At 53.2% G+C, this 27,166-nt stretch overlaps 1 protein-coding gene across 1 annotated transcript; it reads left to right on the forward strand.

Moving 5' to 3' along the window:
• Positions 1-3,825: 3,825 nt before the first annotated feature.
• Positions 3,826-26,892, forward strand: DIRAS1 (DIRAS family GTPase 1). The gene is made up of 2 exons (XM_053299176.1): positions 3,826-3,983; positions 17,545-26,892. The coding sequence occupies exon 2, from the start codon at positions 17,578-17,580 to the stop codon at positions 18,172-18,174; it is 597 nt and encodes a 198-aa protein (XP_053155151.1). The 5' UTR covers positions 3,826-3,983; positions 17,545-17,577; the 3' UTR covers positions 18,175-26,892.
• Positions 26,893-27,166: the final 274 nt, after the last annotated feature.

Genomic DNA, 27,166 nt, shown 5'->3' on the forward strand with positions numbered 1-27,166 from the left:
AGTTATCTAAACCCCTCTTAAAGCCTTCCAGGTTGTTGGCTGTCGCCACATCTAATGGCAGAGAATTCCACAAGTGGATTATGCGTTGTGTGAAAAAGTACTTCTGTATGTTGGTCCTGAATTTCCTGGCAATCAGTTTCATGGGATGACCCCTGGTTCTAGTGTGATAGGAGAGGGAGAAGAATTTCTCTCTATCCACTTTCTCCACACCATGCATGAATCATGAATGGTATGGAGCAAGTGGATAGAGAAATTCTACTCCCTCTCCCATCACACTAGAACCAGGGGTCATCCCATGAAAAAGATAATAATTACTGCATTTGCATAATGCCGGGCTGCACACGTTCAGCCCTCCAGCTGTTGTGGGACTAAAGGTAAAATGTGCCGTCCAGTCGATTTCCCCTCCCGGCGCCCACAGAGCCCTGTGGTTTTCTTTGGTAGGAGGGGTTAGCCATCGGGGGTTGGGGACGTAGAGCATCTGCTTTGCATCCAGAAGGTCCCACGTTCGGCCCCTGGCAGCATCTCCAGGTATGCCTGGGAAAGACGCCTGCCTGAAACCTTGGCGAGCTGCTGCCAGTCAGTGTAGACAGTATGAGCTGTCAGGCTGGCACAACATAAGGCCCAGGGCCCAGATCTAGCCCACGAGGACTTTTTTTTGCTGGCCCTCAGCTAGGAACAGCATCAGCAACAGCAGGAGCCATGAAGGGCTTTTGATCTGTCTGCTGACATGAAACTGGGGCTCAATGCGGTTGGCTCCTTCAGGCCAGATACCCCCTACTACTGGGCCAGGGCCCACTGACACCCTCATCCCGCTTCCCCCTTGTCCTTTACCCCCCTGACTGCTCTGGGGCTGGCATGCACCACAGGTGCCCCACTGACTGGCAGGGTCTGTTTTCTGACCACTATTCATGGTCAAGATTGTGGGTCCCTTGATGCAAATCCACATGTGACAAATAATTGCTTTCATTAATAATTTTAAGGTAAATTAATGCACTGAATGTTGACCTTCGCCTCTGCACACCAAGTCATCGTGGGTGGATCTGACTCACCAGGCCATTTAAGTTGTACACCTTTGAGCTCAAAGGAGGACCCATGGTCTGACTCGGTAGAAGGCGGCTTCCTGTGTCCCTAAGGTTTGCTGAACCCTTTCCTGTTTCAGGCTAGGTTCTTAGGTTGCTTTCCACAGCCACAGTGGCCAATAGTCAGGGATGATGGGAGTTGTAGTCCAACATCTGCAGGAGAGCCAAAGGTTGTGTAGCCCTGGCACGACACCTCCTCCATTGCATCTTAAGATCATTTCAACCAGCAGGCCAGGAGTCGCTTGCACCTGACCGGCAACATCCCTCCGTTTTCCCCCCCCCCCCCACGGCTTCTTTTTTCTCCTCCATCTCCAGCCTGGCAAAGAGCTCTCGTTAAAAGCTTGCTCACTTCTTGGTGACTTTATCAAACTGCTCTGACTGTTCCCATTTTTAGGGCTCAATCACCAAGAAAGAGATCAACGGCCGCGACCTGCAGTTTTGGCCACACCTGTGCACAGGAAACCTTGTGTGCAGTCTTGCTGCAGTCCTGGGTTGGGTCACCTGTGGCTTTCCGCCGTACGCGGCAAAGGCCTGCCTTGCCTGCCTGCCGGCATCTGGAGCCACAGACCCCTTGTCGTGTGAACAGCCATGTCCAGACTGCGCCACGCTTGTAGAAGACCCAGGGTGGGCTTGCATGCACATGCACTTGGCCACCTGCATGTGTGAACAGTGGGCCCTCCTGGAAGGAGTTTTTTCCTTGCTTCCCATCGGGGGCAGAACCACCATTGAGCACATGGGTGCAAAGAACCCGGGCCGCTGCCCCTCAGGGGCCATGCCTCGCGCCCCTGGCATGCCCCGTGTCTGACATCAGATGCGGGGGCGTGGTTTAGCTCCCCAACGGAGCTGCGTGACCCTGTCTGGGAGTTGTGCTGTGTTCACAACTCCCAAACAGAGTCCGTTGTGCTGCGTTCAGGCCAGTTGTGCTGTGTCCACAGTGCAGCCGGAACAGCTTTCCAGGGAGAGACACTCCTGGCCATGCTGCAAACGTGGCACTGGTTGATTTAGCTCCCCAAAGGGGCGGGGCGGCCCCGTTTGGGAGCTAAGCCACGCCCCCGTGTTTGACATCTGATGTAGGGGGTGTGACTAGCCACTCCCTGTGGCAGCCACTGACACAGGGGGCAGGGCTAGCGGGCAGACAGCTGGTCACGTGGCCCCTTTTGGGAGCTAAACCACGCCCCAGCGTCTGACGTCAGACACAGGGAGCATGTCAGGGGCGCGAGGCATGACCCTGAGGGGCAGGGGCCCGGGTTCTTTGCACCCGTGTGCTCAATGGTGGTTCCGCTCCTGATGGGAAGCAAGCAGGGGCGCAGCAAGGTTGGAGTGGGCCCAGAGACAAGATTTTAAAATCCCCCCAGCCCCGTCACTGAAGCTCAGCTCATGAAGTAAAGAAATCTTAAATGAGGCTGAATAGTGGTAACAAAAAGCATAGTAAAATTTATATATATATATATATATATATATATATATATATATATATATATATACACACACACACACACACACATATATATATATATATATACACACACACACACACACACACACACACACACACCTCTATGTGCCACAATAGAACATCATCCTAAATTATTTTTTAAAGGTTTTGTAAATTGTGGACGATGCAAGTCATTTAATGGTACTAGAGAAAGACATGCTGTTCTGGTAGCTCCAGGGCTTAACACTCACATCAGTTTCGGAGGATGAATACAACTGAAGGAAGCCCAAGCGGGTGCGCGGCTGGGGGAGCCAGTCATGTGACTTGCCTCTGGGGGGGCCCCCCAAGGCAGTGGGCCCCCAGACAACTGTCTCCCCTTGCCCTGTTAAAGTTACGCCCCTGGAAGCAAGAAAATATATATCCATCTGACTTCCTAGTGACCTTCTCTGCAGGGTGGGTGTGATAAGCAGGTGTGTGTGCGTGTGTGCAGTGCTCCTTGCTTCACACCCTCAGGTGGGCTTCACTGCAGGGCAGTAGTAGAGGCAGAGGCAGCTTTATGAAGGCACTAGAGCTGCCAGCCCCCCAAATGGGGCCTACCCAGCCATCTGCCTGCTTTGCCCACCTGCAGCAGGGCTCCCTCCTCCTTGGTCTTTCTTCTGAATGGGGAACTGGAGCCCGGGAAGGGGGGCATTCTGCACATGCTCAGAGGCTGCTTTTATGCTGTATTCTCCTCCTCACAGTGCTCCAAGCCTGGCTTGAATGAAGAAAGCCCCTGCCTTGCCTATCTGAAGTTCAGCAAGTTGATCTGGAGGGGCATAGCAGGCCTGAGAGAGGGGCTCTCTGTCCCAACCACCCACTCCTTCTGCCCTTGGAGAGAAAGAGAAAAGGAAGAAAGGGGGTGGGGGGGGGTCGGGGGGGGGGAGGAAAGCCAAGGGAGGGAGGGTCGAGGGAGAAGAAGAAATAAAGGGAGTGGAGGAATGAATAAGGGAAGGGAATGAAAGAAAAGGGGGATGAATGAAAGGGGGGGAGCAGAAGGAAGAGAAAAAGAAAGAGGGGAGGGAGAGAAACGAACGAACGAATGAATGAGAGGACGAGGGAAAGAAAGGCAGGAGAGTGGATAAAGAAGAAGAGGAATGAATGGCTGGGAGGAGTGGGCGAGAGAAGGAAAGCCGGGCGGGTCGACCGGCCATCATCGGCGCCGCAGCTGCAGGCACAGCGCGCCCTGGACTCTCCCTCCCCCGCGTTCCGCCTCGTGTCAGCGACGTTCACACGTGACGCGGCCTCGCTCGTTCGCTCGCTCCCTCCCCTGCCCGACGCAGCAGCACCAGCAGCGGCAGGAGCCTCGGCGGCGGCGTCTCTCTCCGGCTCTCCCGCCTGCCTGCCGGTCCCGGATGGCTGCTGGGCGTCGCTCGGTGCCAGGCTGAGCCGGGAGCCCTGCGGGGAGCCAGCCGCGTCGCCGCCGGAGTCAGGTAAGGCAGGCAGGCAGGCGCATCCCAACCCGGAGAGCGCCTCCGCTCCTGCTCCGCCTGCGCGGGGTTTGCGCGCCCAGGGAGGCGGGGGGCGGGCGCAGCGCAGGACGCGCCGGCGGGTCTCCTTCCCCTTCCCTCTGGGTCGCAACGGGACCGAGCCCCCTCCCCATTCTCCTTGACTCCCTTCATTTCGCAACGCGCCCGGGCAGGCAGCTTCCCTTAGCGGGAGGGCATTGGGCTGGCGACGCTGCCGCCCAGAGCTGCGGGGATGACGTGGGCGATGCAGGGAAACGGGAGCTGGCGGGGGCGGGGGGCGCAGGGATGGCCGCCGAACCCGATTCACCAAAGAAGCCTCTCCTGCTGGCGCCCCCTCCCCCGATTTCTTTTAATGAGTGTCTAAGCTGCGATTAGCCCCATTAGATCCAGAAAGGAGCCTGTCAGGTGGGGCAGGGGGCTTTTTTCTAGTAGGAGGAGGAGGAAGAAGAAGAGGAGGAGGAGGGAGGCATGCAGGCACCCCCCAGCATAACTGCACATGTGTGCGGTGCATGGCTGAGAACGCAGAGCAGTGGAGCCGGCCTGGTGCTTCAGGAAAGCCCCCCGACCCCAGCAGGGCCCTTCCTGGACCTCGACCCCCTACCAAGGTAGACTGTCTCTATGTGTGGAGGTTCAGCCCCCAATAGACCCCTCTCCGTCCATTCACCTCCTGCTTTTTAAGGACGTAAGGTCTGTCCTAAGCAGTGCCCTGCCTGCTCAGACCCCGGCAGCTCCATCTAGCCCAGCGTCCTGTTTCCAACAGTGGAGAGCCAGGTGTCCCTCATGGTAAACCTGACAGACAGGCTATGAAAACAGCAGCCGTACCCCATGGTTTGTTTCTCTTCCACTCTGACTGAGCTAGACTGCATCTGAACAGGGGGCCTCCATTTAGGTATCTTGGCCCAGAACCATCAGTAGACCTCTCCTGTCACGCTCTCCTCTGTGAATTTATCAACCCTTTTTTTAAAAAGCCATCCAAGTGAGCAACCATCGCTGTGCATCTTGTGGCAGTGAGTTGCATGAAACACGTGTGTGTGTGTGTGTGTGTGTGTGTGTGTGTAAAAATCTATTCTGAGGGTGGCCTGCTCCATTTTAGCTTGCTAGTTGCCCACACAAACCCAAAATGTAGTCAGGGGTCTTTGCCAATTCCCTAGGAGCAGTACTATTAACAGAGCATGCCTGTGATATGAATTCAGTGTGACGCACAGATGTGTGTCACAGACATGTCCAAATGCACAGAGGGGAATCTTGTCTCACCAGCCTTTTAGTGTTTTGGAAGTGTCAACACAGATGTCGATGAGGGCAATTTGGTGGACCGTCTGTGTGTTGTTTGTGTGTGTGTGTTTAGGGGAGGGGGAACCCTTGCAGAGCAGAAACTGATTAAAGAAAGGGAGGCAGAGGATAGAGATAGATTCATATTTTCTCCAGCAAAGGAGAGCCCACCATTGCATGAGGCAGGCTGTTCCACTGTCCAACACCCCATGCAAAGAGGACATTCCTCCTCTTGTCTAACCCGAATCTGCTTCCTTGTGATTTCAACCCCTCCATCCTAGTCCTGCCCGCAGGAGCAACAGATACAAAGTCTCCTCCTCCTCCTAGAAAGCCCTTCAGGGTTCTAGTCTCTGCTTGAAAATCTCTGGGGGGGAGATTTCACTGCATGTTAATAGGCAATAGCTTTAGCCTGCTAGCTTGCAATTTTGACCCATCAGTTCTAGTTCTGCCCTCGGGAACCCCCATTTTCACAAGGCAGTGAGGGGACGTAAGGCGTAAGCCTGGCTGGCACATCCTTCCTGGGACCTGTCTGACTTGGTGCGGCCTTCTCTGTTTCATGCTTGGCTGACTTGTGTAAACCTGAAAGAACAAAGAACAGCGATGTTAAAACTGAGGGAAAGTGGATCAAAGGCTGAGAGAAATAGCAGCTCTAGACCTTGGAAAGCCAGGACTGGGGCCAGCTGCTGGGCGGGGGGGGTGATGGGAGTTGTAGTGCAAAAAGAGCTGGAGGACTGATGTTGTGCAGCCCTGATGTGCCCTGCATGGAGGCAACGGGCCTCTCCTTTGCCCCCCCACCCTCCGCAGCCACAGGTGTTCAGAGGTAGACTGCCCCTGAACATGGAAACTCCATTTAGCTATCATGGCCAGCCACAGGTTCTCAAGCTTGGGTCTCCAGATGATGCTGAACTACAGCTCCCATCATTCCCAGCCACAATGACTGTCTAGCCATTTTGTAAGCCTCTGCCATGGCCTCCCTTCAGCACCTTTTTTTCTAAACGAAGCAGCCCCAGATACTGCAGCCTTTCCTCCCGCTGGTCATTTGGGTTGCCCTCTTCTGCACTTTCCCCTACCTCTGTTGTGCCTGCTTGAGGCAGGCTGACTAGAACTATCAAGCGAGGGAGCATCGGTCCCAGGGCAAACCCACGGACATCCCCGCTGCCCACTTCGCTCCACTGTGAAATCTATCAATTTGTGCCTACATTTCTGTATTTTTAATCATAAAGCGGGAAGGGACCCTGTAGGCCTTCTAGCCCTGCCACAGCCTTCCTGATGGATGGCTGTCCAGCCTCCACTTGGAAACCTCCACCAGTGCATGAAGCAGACTGTTCCACTGTCCAACAGCTCTGACTCTCTAGCCTGATCTTAGCCTCTGTGAGGACCTTGATGTTGAAGGATGCTGGTCAGGCAGACCTTGACAGTGCTGGAAGAGCCCTTTGCTTATGCTCAGAGACACTACTGACTGCAAAAAATAGCCAGGGCAATCTGTGTGATTTAATATATTTGTACCCTGCCTTCTCAGATAATTTAGGATGGGACTCACATAGGGGTGCAGAAGTGCAAGAAAGTGGATAATGGGGCCTCTCCCTTTGTTTAGGAGAGGAGAGCTGGTCTTGTGGTAGCAAGCATGACTTGTCCCCTTAGCTAAACAGGGTCTGCCCTGGTTGCATCTGAATGGGAGACGAGAAGTGTGAGCACTGTGAGATATTCCCCTTAGAGGATGGAGCCACTCTGGGAAGAGCATCTTGGTTCCACGTTCCCTCCTTGGCAGCGTCTCCAAGATAGGGCTGAGAGAGATTCCTGCCTGCAACCTTGGAGGAGCTGCTGCCAGTCTGTGTAGACAATACTGAACTAGATAGACCAATGGTCTGACTCAGTACAATGCAACTTCCTATGTTCCTAGTTCTCTTCCTCTTTAACCTGTCTTTTTATTTAACTTGTGTTAAAGCTTCCACCATCTATTTTGATGGGGCGGGGGACACACTCTCTATAAGAGCTGGTCTTGTGGTAGCAAGCATGACTTGTCCCCTTAGCTAAGCAGGGTCTGCCCTGGTTGCATATGAATGAGAGACTAGAAGTGTGAGCACCCCTTAGGGGATGGAGCCACTCTGGGAAGAACATCAGAAGGTTCCCAGTTCCCTCCCTGGCAGCATCTCCAAGATAGGGCTGAGAGAGAACTTTGGAGAAGCTGCTGCCAGTCTGTGCAGACAATACTGAGCTAGATGGACCAAGGGTCTGACTCAGTAGATGGCAGCTTCCTATGTTCTTGTCTCTGTCAGAATTGTTCCCAGCTCTTGTTTACCTCTTGTTGGCTTCCTCTTGTCCCAGGTGCCCAAACTCTGTTATGTCAACAGGTTGCCCAGGGAAAACAGCCACGCTTTTAACAAGTGCCTGGAGATTCCCTTTCTGCTTTCCAGGGCCAATCTTTGGCTTCTTTGGTGCAAAAACTTCCGGCGGGTGCATTTATAGAGCCCCTCCCTGACTTCAACAAACTACTTTCAATAATTAATTGGTGTATTTCTGAATGGATTCCAAGAGCTCCTCCCGGGCTCCGAGGGTGAATGCTGGCGTGTGCTGTGATGCGATCTGCTAGAGGGTGTGATTCAGCCTTCTTAGCCGTGGGCGCCTTTTGGCTCCCTGGCTGTGACTCCCGAGTGGGGAAGTCGCTGCTGATCAGTTTGACCCTGGGGGGAGTTGCAGAAGCAAAAAAGATTGTCTGGATGACGTTGGTACCTCCATTCCCATTAGCTCCTGTAGCAGGGCATTGGGAGGAGATGGGGTCAGAGGAACATAGGAAGCTGCTGTTGACTGAGTCAGACCCTTGGTCCATCTAGCTCAGGACTGTCTACACTAACTGGCAGTGACTTCTCCGAGGCTTCAGGCAGGGGTCTCTCTCAGCCCTATCTTGGAAATGCTGCCAGGGAATGAACCTGGGACCATGTGCATACAAAGCAGATGCTCTTCCACTGAGCTCTGGCCCCATCCCCTAAGAGGAAGCTCTTACAGCAGACAGGAACATAGGCAGCTGCCATATACTGAGTCAGACCATTGGTCAATCTAGCTCAGTATTGTCTTCACAGACTGGCAGCGGCTTCTCCAAGGTTGCAGGCAGGAATCTCTCCCAGCCCTATCTTGGAGATGCTGCCTGGGAGGTAACTTGGAACCTTCTGCTCTTCCCAGAGTGGCTCCATCCCCTGAGGGGAATCTCTTCCAGTGCTCACACTTCTAGTCTCCCTTTCAGATGAACCATCTGAGAGGAGAGCTGGTCTTGTGGGAGCAAGCATGACTTGTCCCCATAGCTAAGCAGGATCTGCCCTGGTTGCATCTGAATGGGAGACTTGATGTGTGAACACTGCAAGATATTCCCCTCAGGGGATGAAGCTGCTCTGGGAAGAGCAGAAGGTTTCAAGTTCCCTCCCTGGCTTCTCCAAGATAGGGCGGAGAGAGATTCCTGCCTGCAACCTTGGAGAAGCCGCTGCCAGTCTGTGAAGACAATACTGAGCTAGATAGAGCAATGGTCTGACTCAGTATATGGCAGTTTCCTATGTTCCTAACCATGGCGGACACTGCTTAGCTAAGGGGTCAAGTCATGCTTGCTACCACAAGACCAGCTCTCCTCTCTGCACACGCACACGCATGTAGTCACTCATCCATTTGCAAACCAAGGAAGGCCTTGCTTAGCAAAGGGGACGATTCACTCTCCCCACCACCATATGCATATTTGCTGCTCAGGATGGGTACAAGTAAGCAGGGTTCTTTCACAGGGGCATCTTCCTGCCAGCCTCCAGCTAAGCATACCCTGAATGTATCCCTAAAAGCTGAGGAGTTCACACATCACTGGGGCAGTTCTGTGTTAGAAAGACCTCACCCTGCCTGCATCCTTGGACATATGCTGTCAGAGGAGAGAAGACTAGCACAGACGATCCAGTCGTCTGACTCCGTCCAAGGCAGCTTCATGTGCTCATGAGTTCCGCAGCTGCAGGGGAACCACACAAATGCCCACCTGTCTCATCATAATCTGTGATCAGAGTTAACCTCAAGCACGTCTCCATCCCAGAAAGGGCATGAGGTCCATGTCCCCTCCTGTTCCTCCGGAAAACCTGTGCCAGGCTCTCCAGCCACGGGCCCAAACTCTGGGGTGCCGACCCTGCCCTCCACACCGACTGGCTTCGTCCCTCCATGCAGGATCTCTCCCTCGGCTGCCTGGCCTTGGTGGAGCCGGACTCTCTCTCTCCACTGCCCCAGGTGGACTTCCCCTAATAGGATCAGCGCGTTCTATTTCTGGACAGGGCTGCAAGGCGGCCAGATGGCCACCCTGGCCTCGCCAGCCTGCGTGCTGAGGAACGTGGGCTGCTGCCTTCTACCGAGTCAGACCCCTGGTCCAGCTCCCTCCGTCCTGGCTCCACTCCCAGGTCTCAGGCAGGCGTCTCTCCCAGCCCTACCTGGGTGGGAGGCTGCCAGGAAATGGACCTGGGACCTTCTGTAGGCAGAGACTCTGCCACTGATCTGTGGCCCCCTCCCCTAAAGGGCTGACTTCACAGCGCTCACACGTCGTCTCCCATGCAGTTGCAAACCAAGGTGGGCCAGTGTTCCCTCTAAGGCTTGCACAGGTGTGCACATGCGCGCGCTCACAAGTTCTTTTATGTCCGCTCAGTCAATTTCAGATCCCACTCAGGTTGAATCAGGGAGGCCGCACTCTGAATGCAGGTGCACACACACTGCCTGGATCCTGCCGCCCAGAACAAAACTCATTCCGCACACAGGTGAAAAATAAAATAAAATAGAGAGAACACTGAAGTGGACCCTGCTTAGCAAAGGAGAAACTTGATGCTTGATGCTACCACAAGCCCAGCTCTCCTCCGCAGACTCCATTTTGTCCTCCTGACACCTCCTGCACTCCAGGAGATTCTGGCTTTGGCATCAGGCAAAAGATGCAGGACGGGAGAAAAGGAAACCCTTCTCCACACAGTCCCTAGTTAGCCTGGGGAACTCACTGCTTCAGGATCGCCAGGGTCTTGACTTGAGGAAGGCTTTCCTGGCTCTGCTGCCACTGAGATATTTTCCACTGGACATGCCTGAGACTGTACCTGGGACCTTCTGCATGCAAACAGCTGCAGCACCCCCTGTATCAAGGCAGCAGAAAGGGAGCAGGGTTACACGCCACCATGTGAACTAGTTTGGAGAAGAGAGCTGGTCTTGTGGGAGCAAGCATGACTTGTCCCCTTAGCTAAGCAGGGTCCACCCTGGTTGCATATGAATGGGAGACCAGAAGTGTGAGCACTGTGAGATATTCCCCTCAGGGGATGGAGCCACTCTGGGAAGAGCAGAAAGTTTCAAGTTCCCTCCCAGGCTTCTCCAAGATAGGGCTGAGAGAGATTCCTGCCTGCAACCTTGGAGAAGCCGCTGCCAGTCTGTGTAGACCATACTGAGCTAGATAGACCAATGGTCTGACTCAGTATATGGCAGCTTCCTATGTTCCTAGTTTGAAATCACTGTAAGCTGGACCAAGGGTCTGACTGGTGTATCTCATGCATTCAGGTAAGGTATTGGCACATTCCGGGGAAACGGGTGTTTCTCCCCTCTTCCTCCAGGGAGAATTGGGAGCCTGGCGTCACACCTTTGAGGTGTGTGCTCTGGACCAGGTTTCCCTGCTGGACCTCCCTGTGTGCCAGTGAAGCACTTGGACGCTGCGTCCCCCTCCTTGGCCTGAACTGCGCTCCCTTCGACTGGAAGAAGCTCCAGGCAAGGAGACCTCCGCAGCGTGCTGTGCTGGCTCGGCCTCCAGAAGTCGGAAGCTGCCCTCCTCAGGCAACCCAGACCGGCTGCAAGGAGGGTGCTGGGAGTTGGAAGGCAGGCGGGGGTGCTGGGAAGGAGGCCAAAGAAGAAGCAAGCTGGGAACGGAACTCCTAGCCCGGCTAGCCAGACGGGAGGCTGCTCATTGCCCAGGGAAAGGAGAGCTGGTCTTGTGGGAGCGAGCATGGCTTGTCTCCTTAGCTAAGCAGGGTCCGCCCTGGTTGCATATGAATGGGAGACCAGAAGTGTGAGCTCTGGAAGATATTCCCCTCAAGGGATGGAGCAGCCACTCTGGGAAGAACAGAAGGTTCCAAGTTCCCTCCTTGGCTTCTCCAAGATAGGGCTTATGAGAGAGATTCCTGCCTGCAACCCTGGAGAAGCCGCTGCCAGTCTGTGAAGACCATACTGAGCTAGAGAGGTCTGACTCAGTATAGGGCAGCTTCCTATGCTCCTATGTTGAAAGATCCAGCCCTGCCCTGGAGACATCCAGCAGCCACATAGGAAGCTGCCTTCTACCGAGTCCGACCACTGGTCTGTCTGGCATACGGCTGTCCGCACTGACTGGCAGCAGCTCTCCAAGGTTCCAGGCAAGGGTCTCTCCCAGCTTTACCTGGAGATGTTGATCTTGGGAGTGATCCTGGGAGGAGAGCTGGTCTTGTGGCAGCAAGCACAAATTGCCGCCTTTGCTAAGTAGGGTCCACTCTGGTTGTATTTGAATGGGAGACTACATGTGAGCACTGCAAGATATTCCTCTCCGGGGATGGGGCTGCTCTGGGAAGAGCTCCTGCATGCTTACATGCAGAAGGTTCCAAGTTCCCTCCCTGGCAGCATCTCCAAAGCAGGACTGAGAGAAACTCCTGCCTGCAACCTTGGAGAAGCTGCTGCCAGTTTGTGTAGACAGTACTGAGCTAGATGGACCAAGGGTCTGACTCAGTCATATAAGGCAGCTTCCTGTGTTCCTATGACCAAGCAGATGCTCTGCTACTGAACTACAACCTCATCCCCTAAAAGGAATATCTTACAGTGCTCACCTGTCATCACCCATCCAAATTCAAATCAGAGAGGACCCTGTTTAGCAAAGGGGGCAATTCGTGCTTGCTACCACAAGACCAGCTCTCCTTCCATCCTGGAAGCTGGTACCAAACCACACTGCAGAATCTGGGGCTCTTAATTCTCCTCTCTTTCACTCTCGTAGACCAGAGAACAGGACTGAGCTGTGAATTGGCTCTTCTGCACATTGACCCTTGCCGTTGCTGGGATTTCCCAGGGTCCCTTTTGGCAAGCCCCTCTCTCTCAACCTCATCTGCAACATGCAAAGAACAATGCTGGCCTACCTTACAGGGGTGTTGTAAGGAGCGCTGCTACTACTACAAATATTTATTGGGATAATACATGTGAAGCACTGAAAGATCTCTATTCAAATCAGAAGGACTGTAGCTCAGGAGAGAGTCTCTACTTTGTGTAAAAAGGTCCCAGGTTCAATCCCTGGCTTATCCAGGTAGGGCTGGGAAAGACCTCTGTCTGAATGATGCCTGGAAAACTGCTGCCAGTCAGAGTAGTAGACCATCCTGAGCTTGACGGGTCTGACTCCGTATAAAGCAGTTTCCAAGTATGAATAGCGTTATCTCATTTAAGGGGAATTGATTGTGTCAACTGCAGCAAAGTTATTTATTTCTCAGGAGGACGGTTTCAAATGTGTGTCCCTAAACCTGCATATTGGTCTCTGTTCTGCTGCACCTGGAAAAGACCAGAATGCAGCTTTAAATTCATTTGTACGTGAGCCAGCTGGGATGGCTGGTACCATCTGCCGGGGGGTGGGGGAGTGCTCATTGTGACTTTTGACAAGGTCTGCACCCTCTCAAGATGGAAAATCGGGATTGCATTGCTTTTATTGTCCTGACCGTTGGGCCCGCCGAGGACAAATTTGCAATGGTGTTTTGAAAGCTCGTAAAAGTTTTAAAAACACAGAAGCTACTATAAATGTTTATTGATGTTGTCAGAGGAATGGGAATGGAAATGGGCAGAATGTCCTCCAAAGATTACTTCGTGCAGAGAATACAACATTTGTGCATGGTTACCCTAGCCCTGATTCTAACCCTTGGTGCAAAAATGACTGCAGGTTTATCCAGTAGTTTGGGGATAGGGATCAAGAAGCGGAGGTGACTCACAGAAAGCTGTAAGTGCAAACATACTATCACCTCTTTCCCATCTCCCAGGGTGTAGACGTTGCCAGAAATTACTCTAAGCATCCGTCCCCTGAGATGGTACCAGTGGCCAGAATTTGTGGGCCTGGCTTAGTGACTGTTTGTGTTGGGGTTTTCTGATTGATTGATGCCCACGCAGGAAGGTAGTAGGGATGTGCAAGAACCGAGGTTTGCTCACCAGTTCAGCATGAACCGGCTCAGCACAGAGGGGAGCGGCGAGTGGGATCTTTAAAAAAGAGGAGCGTGGGTCCTGCTTGCAGCCTCCCTCTGCGGCGGCCTTTGTCCCAAGCACCTGCATGCGGTGCCAGCACACACATGGCATCTGCGCATGTGTGGGCACCATTTGCATTGTCAGCAGCACTATGTGCATGCTGGCGCTGCGTGTGCGGTTTTTTGGGTCAAGCACCGCCGCAGCAGGAAGCTGCGAGCAAGTAAGCTACTAGTTGGAGGGCTGTGGGCCACCTCCAGTCTCAAAAGGCAGGATGGCTCTGAGAACCAGTTGCAGGGGAGTAATGGCAGGAGAGAGGGCATGCCCTCAACTCCTGCCTGTGGCTTCCAGCAGCATCTGGTGGGCCACTGTGCGAAACAGGATGCTGGACTAGATGGGTCTTGGGCCATGGGCCTGATCCAGCAGGGCTGTTCTTATGTTCTAAGCAGAGAGCAAGTAAGGACCCACTCTCTTCTTTTTTTAAAAGATCCCACTTGCTGCTCCTCGCCCCATGGCGCCGAACCATCTCAGTTCATGCTCATTCCTTAAAGGTAGCTCTATTTTGGCCTTTTTGGTGTGAACAGAACTGCTCTCTCCGAAGCTCACTCTTAAGTTTTATTTATTTATTTGATTTCTATACCACCTTTCCAAAAATGGCTCAGGGCGGTTTACACAGAGAAACAACAAATACATAAGATGGGGTTTTCACACCCCATTTTTCACAGTTTCTCTGTTTCACTGTTTTTTACTTCTTTACACACGGAAGCGTGTTGACCAGAGTGAACAGTGCTGGATTCCTTCTCCTTTCCCCTGACTGTGGGCAGCCGGGGGCCATAGACCTCCCCTTTGGTGAGACTAACAAGGTTGTGGGGAAAGCAGCAGCCCTCCCTGCTTCCTAAGCTGTGCACACACACAGGTGTCACATGTACATGTTTTTGTGAGAATGACCACACATGTGTTCATTTGAATAGTGAACCTGGGTATAGGCCTCCTCAAATGCAGGGTACAGAAAGGACGTATAGTGCTGTACATGCCTGGAATGTAATGTGTAAATAACTGTGTGTGTGTGTGTGTGTATATATACACGCCTCTGTGCATGCATACATTGCACATGGATTGTATGTACGTTGAACTTAACATTTAAATAAAGCTGTAGTGAACGGTAATGATGGGGGGTTGTTTCCCCCCTCAAAACAACATGTATGCACTTTATAGGAAACTGCCTTATACTGAGTCAGACCATTGGTCCATCTAGCTCAGTGTTGTCCACTCTGACTGGCAGCAGCTCTCCAAGGTTTCAAGCATTAGTCTCTCCCAGCCCTACCTAGAGATGCTGCTAGGGACCGAACCTCGGACCTTCTGCGTGCAAGCAGATGCTCTACTATGGAGCTACAGCCCCGTCCCAATTGCAGTTTTAGAGCGGCGGCAGCAGCACTGCATCCTGTGGCAATGAGTTCCACCAGCTGTTGCGGCTGCTGAGCTCTCTGATGCCTGGGTTTCACCTGGACTGTCTTCACGATTCTGGAATGAATGACTCTGAAAACGGCTCTCTCGGTTCTGCAATGCGGGTTTCTTCTTCCTGTTGCCAGGGCTTCTCTTTTGCACTCAAATGATTAACCACCTCTGGCAAATTCTCTCTCTCTCTCTCTTTCACCCCCCCCCAAGAAATACTGTTAACGAATGAGAAATGGAATGAGAAATGCAGCGCTTCTCTCTTGCAACGCCTTGCCTTTGTTTTCCCCACAGGCAGCCTCAAGTGAGGGGGAAACAGCTGACCCAAGGGCTTTGTTTCCCCGCCACCCGCTCCTTTGATTAGTCAATGTTGCTTGAGCAGGAAGATCCAAAAGCCTCTCCCACCCCCCCAGCCCAGGTGGTGGTGCTCCTCTGACAGCTGGAGCGCGGGGGGGGGGGGGGCGGTCCTGCTGGTGTCAGCAGCGGAAGGATCCTTGCAGGGCGGGAGGGGGGGCAAAGGGCGAAGGAGGAGAGGGAGCTGGGAGCAGATCGGTGGTGGTGGTGGTGGGTGGGATGCAGACCCCTTTCCTGCTTTCCTTTCTGGCTCTGATGTATTGAGAATCAGACGGAAGAGTTGTTTGGGATGTGAGAAGAAAGGAAAGGAGTGCCCCCTCTGCACTGATCTTCAGTCCCTTGTATTCCGAACCTGGGAAGCTTCCACTATTTAGGAAGATAGGAAGCCGCCTTATACCAAAGCAGATTCATGGTCTCGCTATCTCAGTATTGTCTACACCTGCCCTGCACAGCAGAAGGCTGGCAGGGCCAGATCTGGCCTGTGGGGGACATTTTTGATGGCCCAAGTAGCCAGCAACAGCGGGAGCCCCAAAACCGGGCATTTGGGCATTTGGGTGGGGCTAGAACAGTGGGTGCCTACTGACTGAGCAAGGACAGGGCTTAAATAAAATAAAATAAATATAAATAAATAAATAAATAACATAAAATAAAATAATAATTTTCTGGTCACTATCCTTGGTTCAGATTGTGGGCCCGTGGCAGGAGGGAAGGACCCACAACAAACTAGTAAATACTTTAATATTTATCTTTATAATTAATTTTACTGCAGTAATCAATGCACTGAAAATTGACTTCGGCCCCCACATAGATCGTCATGATTGTTTCTGGCCCACTGGGACGTTTGAGTTGTGCATCCCTGGTCTACACTGACTGGCAGCGGCTCTCTGAGGTTCCAGGCAGGCATCACTCCCAGCCCTACCTGGAGATGCTGCCAGGGATGGAACCTGGGATCTTCTGCATGCCAAGCCGATGCTCCTCCACAGAGATACGGCTCCATCCCCTAAGGAGGATACCTTACGAAGCTCACAGATAGTCACCCGTCCAAATGCAAACCGAGACCGACCCTGCTTCGCAAAGGGGACCCTCCATGCTTGCTACCACAAGACCAGCTCTCCTCCTCAAGGGGTTCAGGGCAGCTTGCAGAGTCTCTTCTGAGCCTGCATGTCCCTGTCTCCAAAGGGCTCACAGTCTAAAGCGGCATTCCCCAGCTGGTGTGCTGGGTCTCTTGTCCAGAGCAGGGAATTTAAAAAGCAAGGACTTTAAAACTCCTTGCTTTGGCAGGCGTCACCCCATAATGACCCATAAAGAAGGCCCCATCCCTCCCAGTGCCTAGCAGACAATCACATAAATAGAAATGGTGTGGCTCTGTTAGGAGGCAAATAGGTGTCTGTACTGGGGTGAGGGGGGTAGCGTGCCTTTCCCCTCCCTTTTTCTTTTACAAAGTGTGCCTTATGTTAAAAAAAAAGGTTGAGAAACACTGATTAAATTATTATTATTATTATTATTATTATTATTATTATTATTATTTTATTATTATTACATTTATATCCTGCTCTTCCTCCAAGGAGCCCAGAGCGGTGTACTCCATACTTGAGTTTCTCTTTCACAACAACCCTGTGAAGTAGGTTAAGCTGAGAGAGAAGAATGAAGAGTTCAAAACATACAAGGGGGCAAATGAGATCAAATTAAGGTTGTGAACAAAATAAAAGGGGGCGGGGGGAGCTCAGACTCAGATTGCTCTTTCTCCTGCAGCTGCACAGTTAGTAGAATTTTCATCCTGCTTGAAATTTTCCGATCCCCTTTTAAAGCCTTCTAAGGGAGGGGATGCCACCGCATCCTGTGGCGGTGAGTTCCACAAGTTAACCATGTATTGTGCAAAGCAGTATCAGCTGTTCTCTGCCCTCAGTCTCCTAAGCATCGACTTCACTGTTGACAAGGCATTCTATTTTTTTTGGTTAAATTCACATTTATAATCTGTTCTTCCTCTTTCTCCGCACAACCACCCTGTGAGGTTGGTTAAGCTGAGAGATAAGTGACGGGCCCAGAGTCACCCCGTGATTTTCATGGCTGACTGGGGGGATTGGACCTCGGATCTCCCTGCTCCTGGTCAGACACGCTAACCACTGCACCACGCTGTCTCATCCTGATTCTAGGATTCCGGGGTGGGCGGGAGTCCTCCACGCTGGTCTCTGTGCCCGACCCCCCTGCCCTTGACTCTCCTCCTTTCTCTCTGCCCCTCCCTCCCCAGGTGCGGTCGCTGCCCCCTCCACCCTCGTCCAAGATGCCGGAGCAGAGCAACGACTACCGCGTGGTGGTGTTTGGGGCGGGGGGCGTCGGGAAGAGCTCGCTGGTGCTGCGCTTTGTCAAGGGCACCTTCCGCGACACCTACATCCCCACCATCGAGGACACCTACCGGCAGGTCATCAGCTGCGACAAGAGCGTCTGCACCCTGCAGATCACGGACACGACCGGCAGCCACCAGTTCCCCGCCATGCAGCGCCTCTCCATCTCCAAGGGGCACGCCTTCATCCTGGTCTTCTCCATCACCAGCAAGCAGTCCCTGGAGGAGCTGAAGCCCATCTACCAGCAGATCGTGCAGATCAAGGGCACCGTGGAGAGCATCCCCATCATGCTGGTGGGCAACAAGTGCGACGAGACCCAGCGGGAGGTGGAGACCCAGGAGGGCGAGGCCGTGGCCAAGGAGTGGAAGTGCGCCTTCATGGAGACCTCGGCCAAGATGAACTACAACGTCAAGGAGCTCTTCCAGGAGCTCCTCAACCTGGAGAAGCGCCGGAACATGAGCCTCAACATCGACGGGAAGCGCTCCAACAAGCAGAAGCGGACAGACAAAATCAAGGGCAAGTGCAGCCTGATGTGAGGCCCCCCCCCTTCCTCCTCTTCCTCGTCTCCATCATCATCCTCCGCACTCCAGACTCGGCCACACGTCCACCATTCCTCCTCGCCCCTCTCTCTCTCTCCTGTCTTTAGCACTGCAGCAGCGTTAGGGATGCTGTGATGCCTCCAGCTCGCCCGCCACCGACTCTCCATCTTGGCTCCCTCCATTGGGCAAGGGTGGACAACGCAATTTCGCCCTGGAGGGTCCGGACTCCTGGGTCCTCCTTGCAGCCAGAGCGCAACCTCCCCTCTCCTCTGCTTGTTCCTCTTTGACTCTCACACAACAGAGGACCCCGGGACCCACGGCACTGGGTGGCCATGAGTGGGAGATAGTGGCATGGGCTGGGGGCGGGGGCGGTTTCTCCACCCGCCCCCAGCAGGGCCACGCCTCCACCTGGCATGCCGTCTGAACTGAGGAGCCTCCGCCACCTCCATACGGGGCTCCAGAGGGTGGGAGTGGAGAGAGACGTCGTCACAGGGGGTCTGTGGGTTGGCCTGCACACTTTGTGGGGCCAAGGACTCTTCTTGGACTCCATTCCTTGCCGGGGACGGCACTCTCCGCCCCACCCTTCTGCCTGCGGGCTGCACAACGAGAGAAATGCACAAATCCCAGCTGGGTGGGCTTTTCCCTCCCCTCCCCCTGCTCCTGTTTCCATTCAAAAGGGTCCTGGAGGAAAAGCACAGCCCTGAAATCCCTTCAGTCGCCGTAGCCCTGGTGGGAGTCTGTCTCAGGGTGCCTGCAGCTCGTCCGACTAGGAGGGCCTCCTTGGCCATTTTGGCGGGTGAGAGCCTCTCCTTTCTGGGCCTGTCAGAGGCTCTTTCCAGATCGAACTTCTGAGCTGGGTGGGGGCTTCAGGAGGGACCTGCTGAGCCACGCCTGGCAAAGGCCAAGCACAGAACAGAGGCCTTGAGGCTCCCGGCCTCTCCAGATGCTGCCGAGAGGGGACTTCTGTGTTCACTTCTGGAACCGGAGAAGAGGATCTTCTCACCTCCTGCCCAGCAAGACTCAGCAGTCAGAAGGGACAGAAGAAGCCTCCCACCCCAGCCGGGCTTCAGACGTTGCCTTCTCCGCCCTCCGCTCGCCTCTCTTCTTTTCTTTTGTGTTTTTGTTGATATGCCAAACGAAGAGACACTTTGCAACTTAAGACATTTTCAAAACAGTTATAGTAGCTTTTTCCCCCTTTTTTAAAACTTTAGTGGTTTATTTTCAAAGCAACTTAAAAACCAACAACAAACCAACAGCACATTTTCTAGCCAGTGAGGGAGGAGGTGAGTACTCAGTTTGTCCAGGAAAGAGCCAGCGTTGAAGCAGCGGGGGTGGTGGCTTCGGAGGAGGAGGAGGAGCAGCTCTGAGCTAGCCCTTGGCTAGAAGCCCCAGCACCTTTGGATGCAATGTGCTGCGCATCTCCTCCACTCTCTCCATGGAGCTCAAGGTGGGTTCTCTCGAGAAGCCTGCAGTGTTGAAATGAGAGGGGTTGAGGGAGAGATCCAGCAGGAAACCTTGCACAGCAAAATGTGTCTGCCCCTACAATCTGCGTCCTGGACCCTGTTCCCAGTGCAGCTCGGTTGGGGACCAGGGGCCTAATTCTGACTGCAGAATTGGGAGTTATAGAGCCATGAAGCACATCAGGAAGATCCTGTGTTTACATCCCAAGAATAGGTAAAATATCACCCCCTCCTTTAGCCCCACAACACCCCTGCGAGGTGGAACAGGCTGCAAGAGGCTAACTTTCTGAGGTCGGCCTAGCCAGCCTGATGCAGTAGCTAAACAGAGTGTGCAGCCCAGCTCTTCCCTAGGGCGGCCAACACACCCACCCCTAAACCTCTGCCGATTCTGGCGGGGGGGGGGGAGTCAGGTCACGTGCCCTCCTCTCTTGGGCTCCCCACACACTCACTGTCTGTGCCGAAGCTCTGGGGCAAGCTAGAGAAGGAGCCCCTCCCCTGTTCCAACGTGCCCCTGAATCATGGAAGAAAAGAAGCCAGAATGGTTTGCAATGGTTGAAGGGAGGGAACAGAAGGCAGCTGTGGAAGAGGCTGGATGTTGATGCAGAGGGGACAAGGCCAGATGGAAGATGCAGAAGCCTTGCCACATAGTCTCGGTGAGAAGCGCTTGATGGGAGACCCAGCTCAGGCACTCGCCCCCTTCCTCACTGGGCCTGAGGAGGCACTTCTCATCAAGAACGTAAACTCCCCCCAGGGAAGTGGGCGGAGGCCTGGGTTGAATTCACTGCAGTTCTCTGCGGATAGAATTCCACATGACTTGGTATATGTTTTATTTCTCCATATTAATACCCTTCCCCTGACCACCTGATTTACACAATCACTCGAAACTAGGTTTAATGTGGGTCACCCACATTAGCATGTTTGTGTGAACCTGCAGGAAGGCGGGAATCTCAGATTCCTCTCGGGCCACCAAAACACTTTGGTGTGAGTTCTCACAATGACATTAATGTCAGTGACCCACGGTCAACCTACATTCAGATGACTGTGTACACCAGATTGGTGTTTAAAAACACAAAACTGGCTTGTCGTTTTGTTAAAACCCAGCCATTTGGCCAGCCCTCTTGAAGTGTAAGGCAGACTCTGCATAGGCTCTGAGGCTGGAGGGTAGCAGAGGAGAGCAGTCCCTGGGCCTTGCCTCTGTCCTTCTCTCGCCACCTCTCTTCTTCAGTCACACAGAGGAAGCTGCCTTCTACCCAGTCAGACCATTGGTCCTTCTAAGGTCAGTATTGTCTACACAGACTGGCAGCAGCTTCTCCTAGGTTACATCTAGGGGTCTCTTCCAGCCTTATCTTGGAGAAGCCAGGGAGGGAACTGGAAACCTTCTGCTCTTCCCAGAGCGGCTCCATCCCCTGAGGGGAATATCTTGCAGTGCTCACACTTCTAGTCTCCCATCCAAATGCAACCAAGGTGGACCCTGCTTAGCAAAGGGGACCAGTCATCCTTGCTACCACAAGGCCAGCTCTCCTGGTCTGCACTGCCCTCCCTTCTTGCCCACCACGTTCTCCCCCCCCCCCCGCCCTTGACTCATTTCCAAATTTTGCAAGCAGTAGCCCAGCAGGAGGCGAGCTGAAAGGTGGAGCCCCTTTTCACACAAGAGGGCTGTTCTCACTATCGGGGCTTGTGTCCTATCCAAGTTCGGAGCTGCACATGCTCCCAATTTCTGGTCATCTGCGCATAGAACAGAGTCGGAGGGGTGGGGAGCTTGTTTGTGTGTGAAGCCCCAGCTGCGTAGGGTGCGCCAGACCTACGTGGCTTCCGTCCCCAGCTTCAGAACAAGCTGGGAGGAAAAACCCTCCGACCCAGCTGGGGCTGAGCATGCCATCAAGCTCCCCGCCTCTGACCTTGTTTCGCACTCACAGACGACCAGAAATCAGCTCCTGGACGGGGTCAGGAGGCATCTCCTACCCTAGCAACCGTCGTGTGAACCAATAGGTCAAATTTGAGTTTCCCCTGTGGGGAGTTTGGGACGAAATTTGGTTTCATTCTCTTGCTCATTGACAGTAGTTGTGGGGAGCAGCTAGTAGTTTGTTTTGTCCGAGTGCAAGTTCGGGCAGGAGTGGGAGGTCCTGTTGGATTCCACCATGAGCAGGAGGTGGCAGCAGCAGTGCTGGCTCTGAGCTGTGCCTTGCTGAGACTATCAGGACCCCCTCCCTGGGTGAGCATGGCTTTCCTCCCTCCACTCCTCTTCTTTGAAGGAAAGCTGGGGTAGCCGCTTGCAAACATCAACATAGTTTGGAATTTCCCCCCTAAAAGAATTCACCGTGGCTAGCACAATGGATATCCCCACCACCTGCCCCCAGCCTTGTAGCCTGCAAAACAGAGGAGCCCCCTCCAGTGTTCCCTCATCAGGGATTCCCAGATGTTGACAACTACAGCTCCCAGAATCCCCAGCTGCAATGGCTTTTGCTTGGGGATACTGGGAGTTGTAGTCCACAACATCTGGGAATCCCTGTTAGAGAGAATACTGGCCCCCTCCCCTTTCCCAGGTGCTGCATGAAGAACTTTCCTCCCTCGCCGACCAAAGCACAAGACCCCCAGCTCCCAGTGGAGCAGTTCATCTTAGCACACGGGCAGCTGGGAAGGGCACAGGCAGCAGGCTTGACGTGGTGTCTGTGTTCAGACCCTCCAAGTGGGACATAAGGCTGGGTCAGGCCAGGCCAAACGTTCCTAAAACACACACACACACACACACACACACAGCTTTCTAATTTGAGTTGTGACATGTTGTGTAAACAGAAAAAAAACCCTGGCAAAGGTTCCACATGCAAAGGGGCAGGATTCTGGCTTGGCATGTTTTGGATCTTCCCCTTTGATGAGAAGCTACTGGGAGGAAATGTCCTTTCGAGTCCTCGAACCAGGCCTACGAATTTTTGCCCTTTGAATCATCACAGGGGACATAAGAACTTAAGAAGAACATACGAACGGCCCTGCTGGATCAGGCCCAAGGAGGCCCATCTAGTCCAGCATCCCATTTCGCATAGTGGCCCAGCAGATGCCGCTGGAAGCCACAAATGCTCTTAGTTGTTTTTAGCAACATCTGTCCCCCTAGAGATGGAAATGAGGTGATAGTATAGTTGCCCTGGACGCTTTCTGGGTGTTATCAGTTCTTCTTTGTCCCATCCCCCCACCCCGCCAACAATTACGGCCAAATTGCAGTCATTTTTGCACAGAGGACAGGGTTAGAGTAGTAATGAACAACTTCTTGTTCTCTCTCCATGGGATAATCTTTGGAGAACATTCCTGCTCTTTTTAATTTCCATTCCTCTGACAATATCAATAAAATGTTGTCATAGTTTTTGTCAGCATGAAAGCATGATAAACCACTGATAGCTGGAACTCTTGTAGTGCTATCACCTCTTTTCCATCTCTAGGGGTGGAGACCTTGTCAGAAAACCCCATGGAGCATTCAGGCTCCCAGATGGTACCGACCACTCCAGCCGACTCATGTACTACCGGGCCCCCAACATGAGGGGTGTGGCACGGACCTCTTTTGGGGATGGATGGCCCTGTCATTTTATAGGAACATAGGAAGCTGCCACATACTGAGTCAGACCATTGGTCTATCTAGCTCAGTATTGCCTACACAGACAGGCAGCGGCTTCTCCAAGGTTGTAGTCAGGAATCTCTCTCAGCCCTATCTTGGAGAAGATGCCAGGGAGGGAATTTGGGAACCTTCTGCTCTTCCCAGAGCGGCTGCTCCACCCCTTGAGGGGAATCTCGTCCAGTGCTCACACATCTAGTCTCCCTTCATATGCAACCAGGGTGGACCCTGCTTAGCTAAGGGGACAAGTCATGCTTGCTGCCACAAGACCAGCTCTGTAGGACCCCACCATGGTCTCCCCACCCGCATGTGTGTTTCCTCTCCCTACCTGCTTTGTCCCCTAGGAATTCCAGCTTCTCCAGAGTTGGATCATCTGAAATGCTGTGTTTACTCGCCAGTCACTCTACGCCCCTCCAAGCAGCCCTCAACTTGGCTGGAATCCCAGAGGGGGGTGGGGGGGCCTCCATCACTGTGAGGTTCAGAAGGGATGTTCCAAAAAACCAAGTTGCCCTTAACTATTAAGGCTGCTGCTCAATTTTTAATTAACCATAATTGTATTTTAATTAAGGCTGCCTGTGGCCTGAGAGTCAAGCGAAATCTGCAAATTGATAACTAAAAACGTGGCCCTGATTCAGTCAAAATGTTTTTAGTAGATGAACCCGATTGATAAACATCAGCCCATCCCTGTGCCTGTTTATTCAGAAGTACCTTCTGCTGTGTCCATACAGCCCCCGTTCATCATGCACTGCAAGGTTAGGGGGAAACCCGCTGAGATCACATCATTCCTGGATCGCTTCTCAGATTCACAGAGTGGGAAGGATCCTTGGAGGGCTTCTAGTCCAACCCTCTGTTCAGGGCAGGAATCTGCTCCAGTGTCTCCAGCTGACAACTGTCCAGCCGCTGTTTGAAAATCTCCAGTCAAGGAGAGCCCACAACTGCATGAGGCAGGCTGTTCCACAGTCCAACAGCTCTTAGTTAGGAAATTCCTCCCACTGTCCAGCCTGAGTCCACTCCCTTGCCATTCCGGAATCTTTTTACTCTGCTTTCAGTCCGGGATTTCTCACTGCCCTGCTAAGAAAGCAGACTTTTACTTCTCCACCTTCTTCTAAGCTGCAAGCTCTGAAGGCCCTAAGTAGCTTCGGAGCAGGGAGGGCTGTCCACCTAACAGGCCGGCTGCTACTGGTGTTAGGACTGCAGCGAAAGAGGCTCGGATTCAGTACAGCAGTGTCATCTTATTTATTTATTTAAAATATTTCTACGCCGCCCAAAACTTGCGTCTCTTGTTTGTGTGGCTGGGCGGGCTACTGAGCAGAGGTGTGCAGAGCCACAGCTGTGTGGGAGGAGAGCGGGCCTTGTGGTAGCAAGCATGGCTTGTCCCCTTAGCTAAGCAGGGTCCGCCCTGGTTGCATATGAATGGGAGACTTGATGTGTGAGCACTGCAAGATATTCCCCTCAGGGGATGGAGCCGCCACTCTGGGAAGAGCAGAAGGTTCCAAGTTCCCTCCCTGGTGGCATCTCCAAGACAGGGCTGAGAGAGATTCCTGCCTGCAACCTTGGAGAGGCTGCTGCCAATCTGTGTAGAGCCAGGGTTTCTCAACGTGTAGGTCCCCAGGTGTTCTTGGACTTCAACTCCCATAATCCCCAGCCCCAGTGGCCTTTGATTGGGAATTATGGGAGTTGAAGTCCAATTACATCTGGGGACCCACTTGTTAGGAATCTCTGGTGTCGACAATACGCTAGTTAGACCAATGGTCTGACTCAGTATATGGCAGCTCCCTATGTTCCTATGAGGGGGCCCTGAGAAGAAAAGTGAAGATGGCCCTGCATCCCCACCTCCTCCTTGGGAGAGACAGGAGGGGGAGGGACAAGGCGCTGGCCAGCCGGTGAGCCACCTTTCCTTAGAGCCCAGGGACCTCACCCCCGGCTTGTTCACTTCTAGCTACGCCTTGTTCCTGAGCCTTTCCCCCGGAGCCTTGAACTTGCCTCTGCTGTTGCTTTTGTGGTTTGTGTAGGAATGATCTGGCCTCTTGGCTGGCACCACAAACGCTCAGCTCCTTTCCTCCTTCGTCATAGGAACAGAGGAAGCTGCCTTCTACGGAGTCAGACCATTGTTCCGTCTAGCTCAGTCTTGTCTACACTGATTGGCAGCGGCTCTCCAAGGTTTTGGGCAGGCCTCTCTCCTGTCCCTACCTGGAGAAGCTGCCAGGGAGTGAACCTGGGTCCTTCTGCAGGCAAAGCAGATGCTTTCCCCCTGAGCCATGGCCCCATCCCCTAAGGGGAATATCTTACAGCAGCCTGTGCTCACACATAGTCACCCATCCAAATACATACCAGGGAAGGCTCTGCTTAGCAAAGGAGATGAAAAGAAATGGGCAGAAACAGAGGAAGCTGCCTTATACTGAATCAAACCATTGGTCCATCTAGCTCAGCGTGGTCAACTCTGACTGGCAGAGGCAGCAGAGGGGACAGACCGTGCTCACTACTGCAAGACCAGCTCTCCCCCCACCCCCTTGCAGAGCTGTTTGGAAAGTGAGGTGGGCCTCTTTGTCAGCTAGAAGGGAGACAGCGAAAAGAGTGAGCAGGGCAAGATCCTGGGTCGGCAATCCCCCCTCGTGTCGGACTCCAACTCCGACTCGGGCTTTCGTGTTGGAGGCTCACTTTGGCTTATATTTGCTTGAGAGCAGACTCCCAGCCCTTAGGACTGCAGAGACAGACCCAGAAGTGGGCACGCTGCCGGAGGGGGTGAAAGGGTTGGCCGGAGTGGGGAGGGACAGGAAGCAGCCCTGCCTCCCATCTTCTCGCTGGCAGAAGCAACATCAGCATCTATAAAAAATATGATGAATTGGCACAATTTTATACTGGTTATTTACAAAGCGCCGGGGTTGACTCGGTTGCAGGAGTCAGCTCTCTTGGGCACAGGATTCCTGTGACCTTGATGCGGAGGGATGAATCCTTAGCCCTGTGCATCTAGACCAGCACAAGGGGGTCCGGACAGAAGCAATGCTCCCACCCCCAACATACACACACACACACTTATAGGTCATGTGGTGTCACTGATTTATTCCTTTGAAGAGGTGGCCATGCGGTTTCTGGATCTCCTCGTGCCCCCTTTGGAGGTGAGAGCGTGGGGCCTGCTGGGGCCCCCACTGCAGCCCCATGGGGACTATCTGATCTTCGTGCAGTGCCAAAATCTGCACCCTCCTTTTACACAAGAGTTTCTCGCTGTTGAGGGCTGGGCAGCCTGTGTGTGGCGAGGAGGCTCCGAAACATGGAGTGGGACCCCCGGTTTCATTCCTGCATTGCCTGTGGTTGACATACTCTCTCTACGATGCAGCCGGTCCGAGGACTCGGAAAGCGTTGCCATCTTCCCAGCTAAGAGACTGTCTTGACTACTGAATGGTGCTTCTCAAACTCCAAACGAAGGCAGCCTGTGCATTGTACATAAAACCGTCCTGACTAGGTTCCCTCTCGATGCCAGCATGACAATATTAGCTACCGTGCATACCTGGCTTTTTAAAGAGAATAATAATAATAACAATAACAATAATAATCTAATGATAATGTAATAATAAAACGGAAGCAAACCAATGGTACAATGTAGCCTTTCTTCTAGAACTAGTCTTCCTTGAATGGATGAATAAAAACGGATTTATCCCATCCCCTTCCCCTGGCTGGTGTGATTCTTCGGGAGGTCACAGAATCCGGCCGCCCGCCCTGACCTCGGCCGTCTCCCAAAGAAGCAGGTGTTCAGTACCCAAGCTGCGAGGTTGGATCATCTACCCTGTACACCAGGGCTGCTCAGTTTTGGTCCTCCTGCAGATGTTGGCCTACAACTCTCATCACCCCTGGCTACTGACTGCTGTGGCTGATGGGAGTTGTAGTCGAAAAATGGCTGGTGGGCCAAAGCTGAGCAGGCCTGATCTGCATAAAC

This window comes from Hemicordylus capensis, chromosome 2, assembly GCF_027244095.1.
Source record: "Hemicordylus capensis ecotype Gifberg chromosome 2, rHemCap1.1.pri, whole genome shotgun sequence".
Classification (NCBI taxonomy): Eukaryota; Metazoa; Chordata; class Lepidosauria; order Squamata; family Cordylidae; genus Hemicordylus; species Hemicordylus capensis.

What these genes read in the sequence shown, in the direction of transcription:
- DIRAS1 (XM_053299176.1), top strand. Translation starts at nt 17,578, where the DNA reads ATGCCGGAGCAGAGCAACGACTACCGCGTGGTGGTGTTTGGGGCGGGG.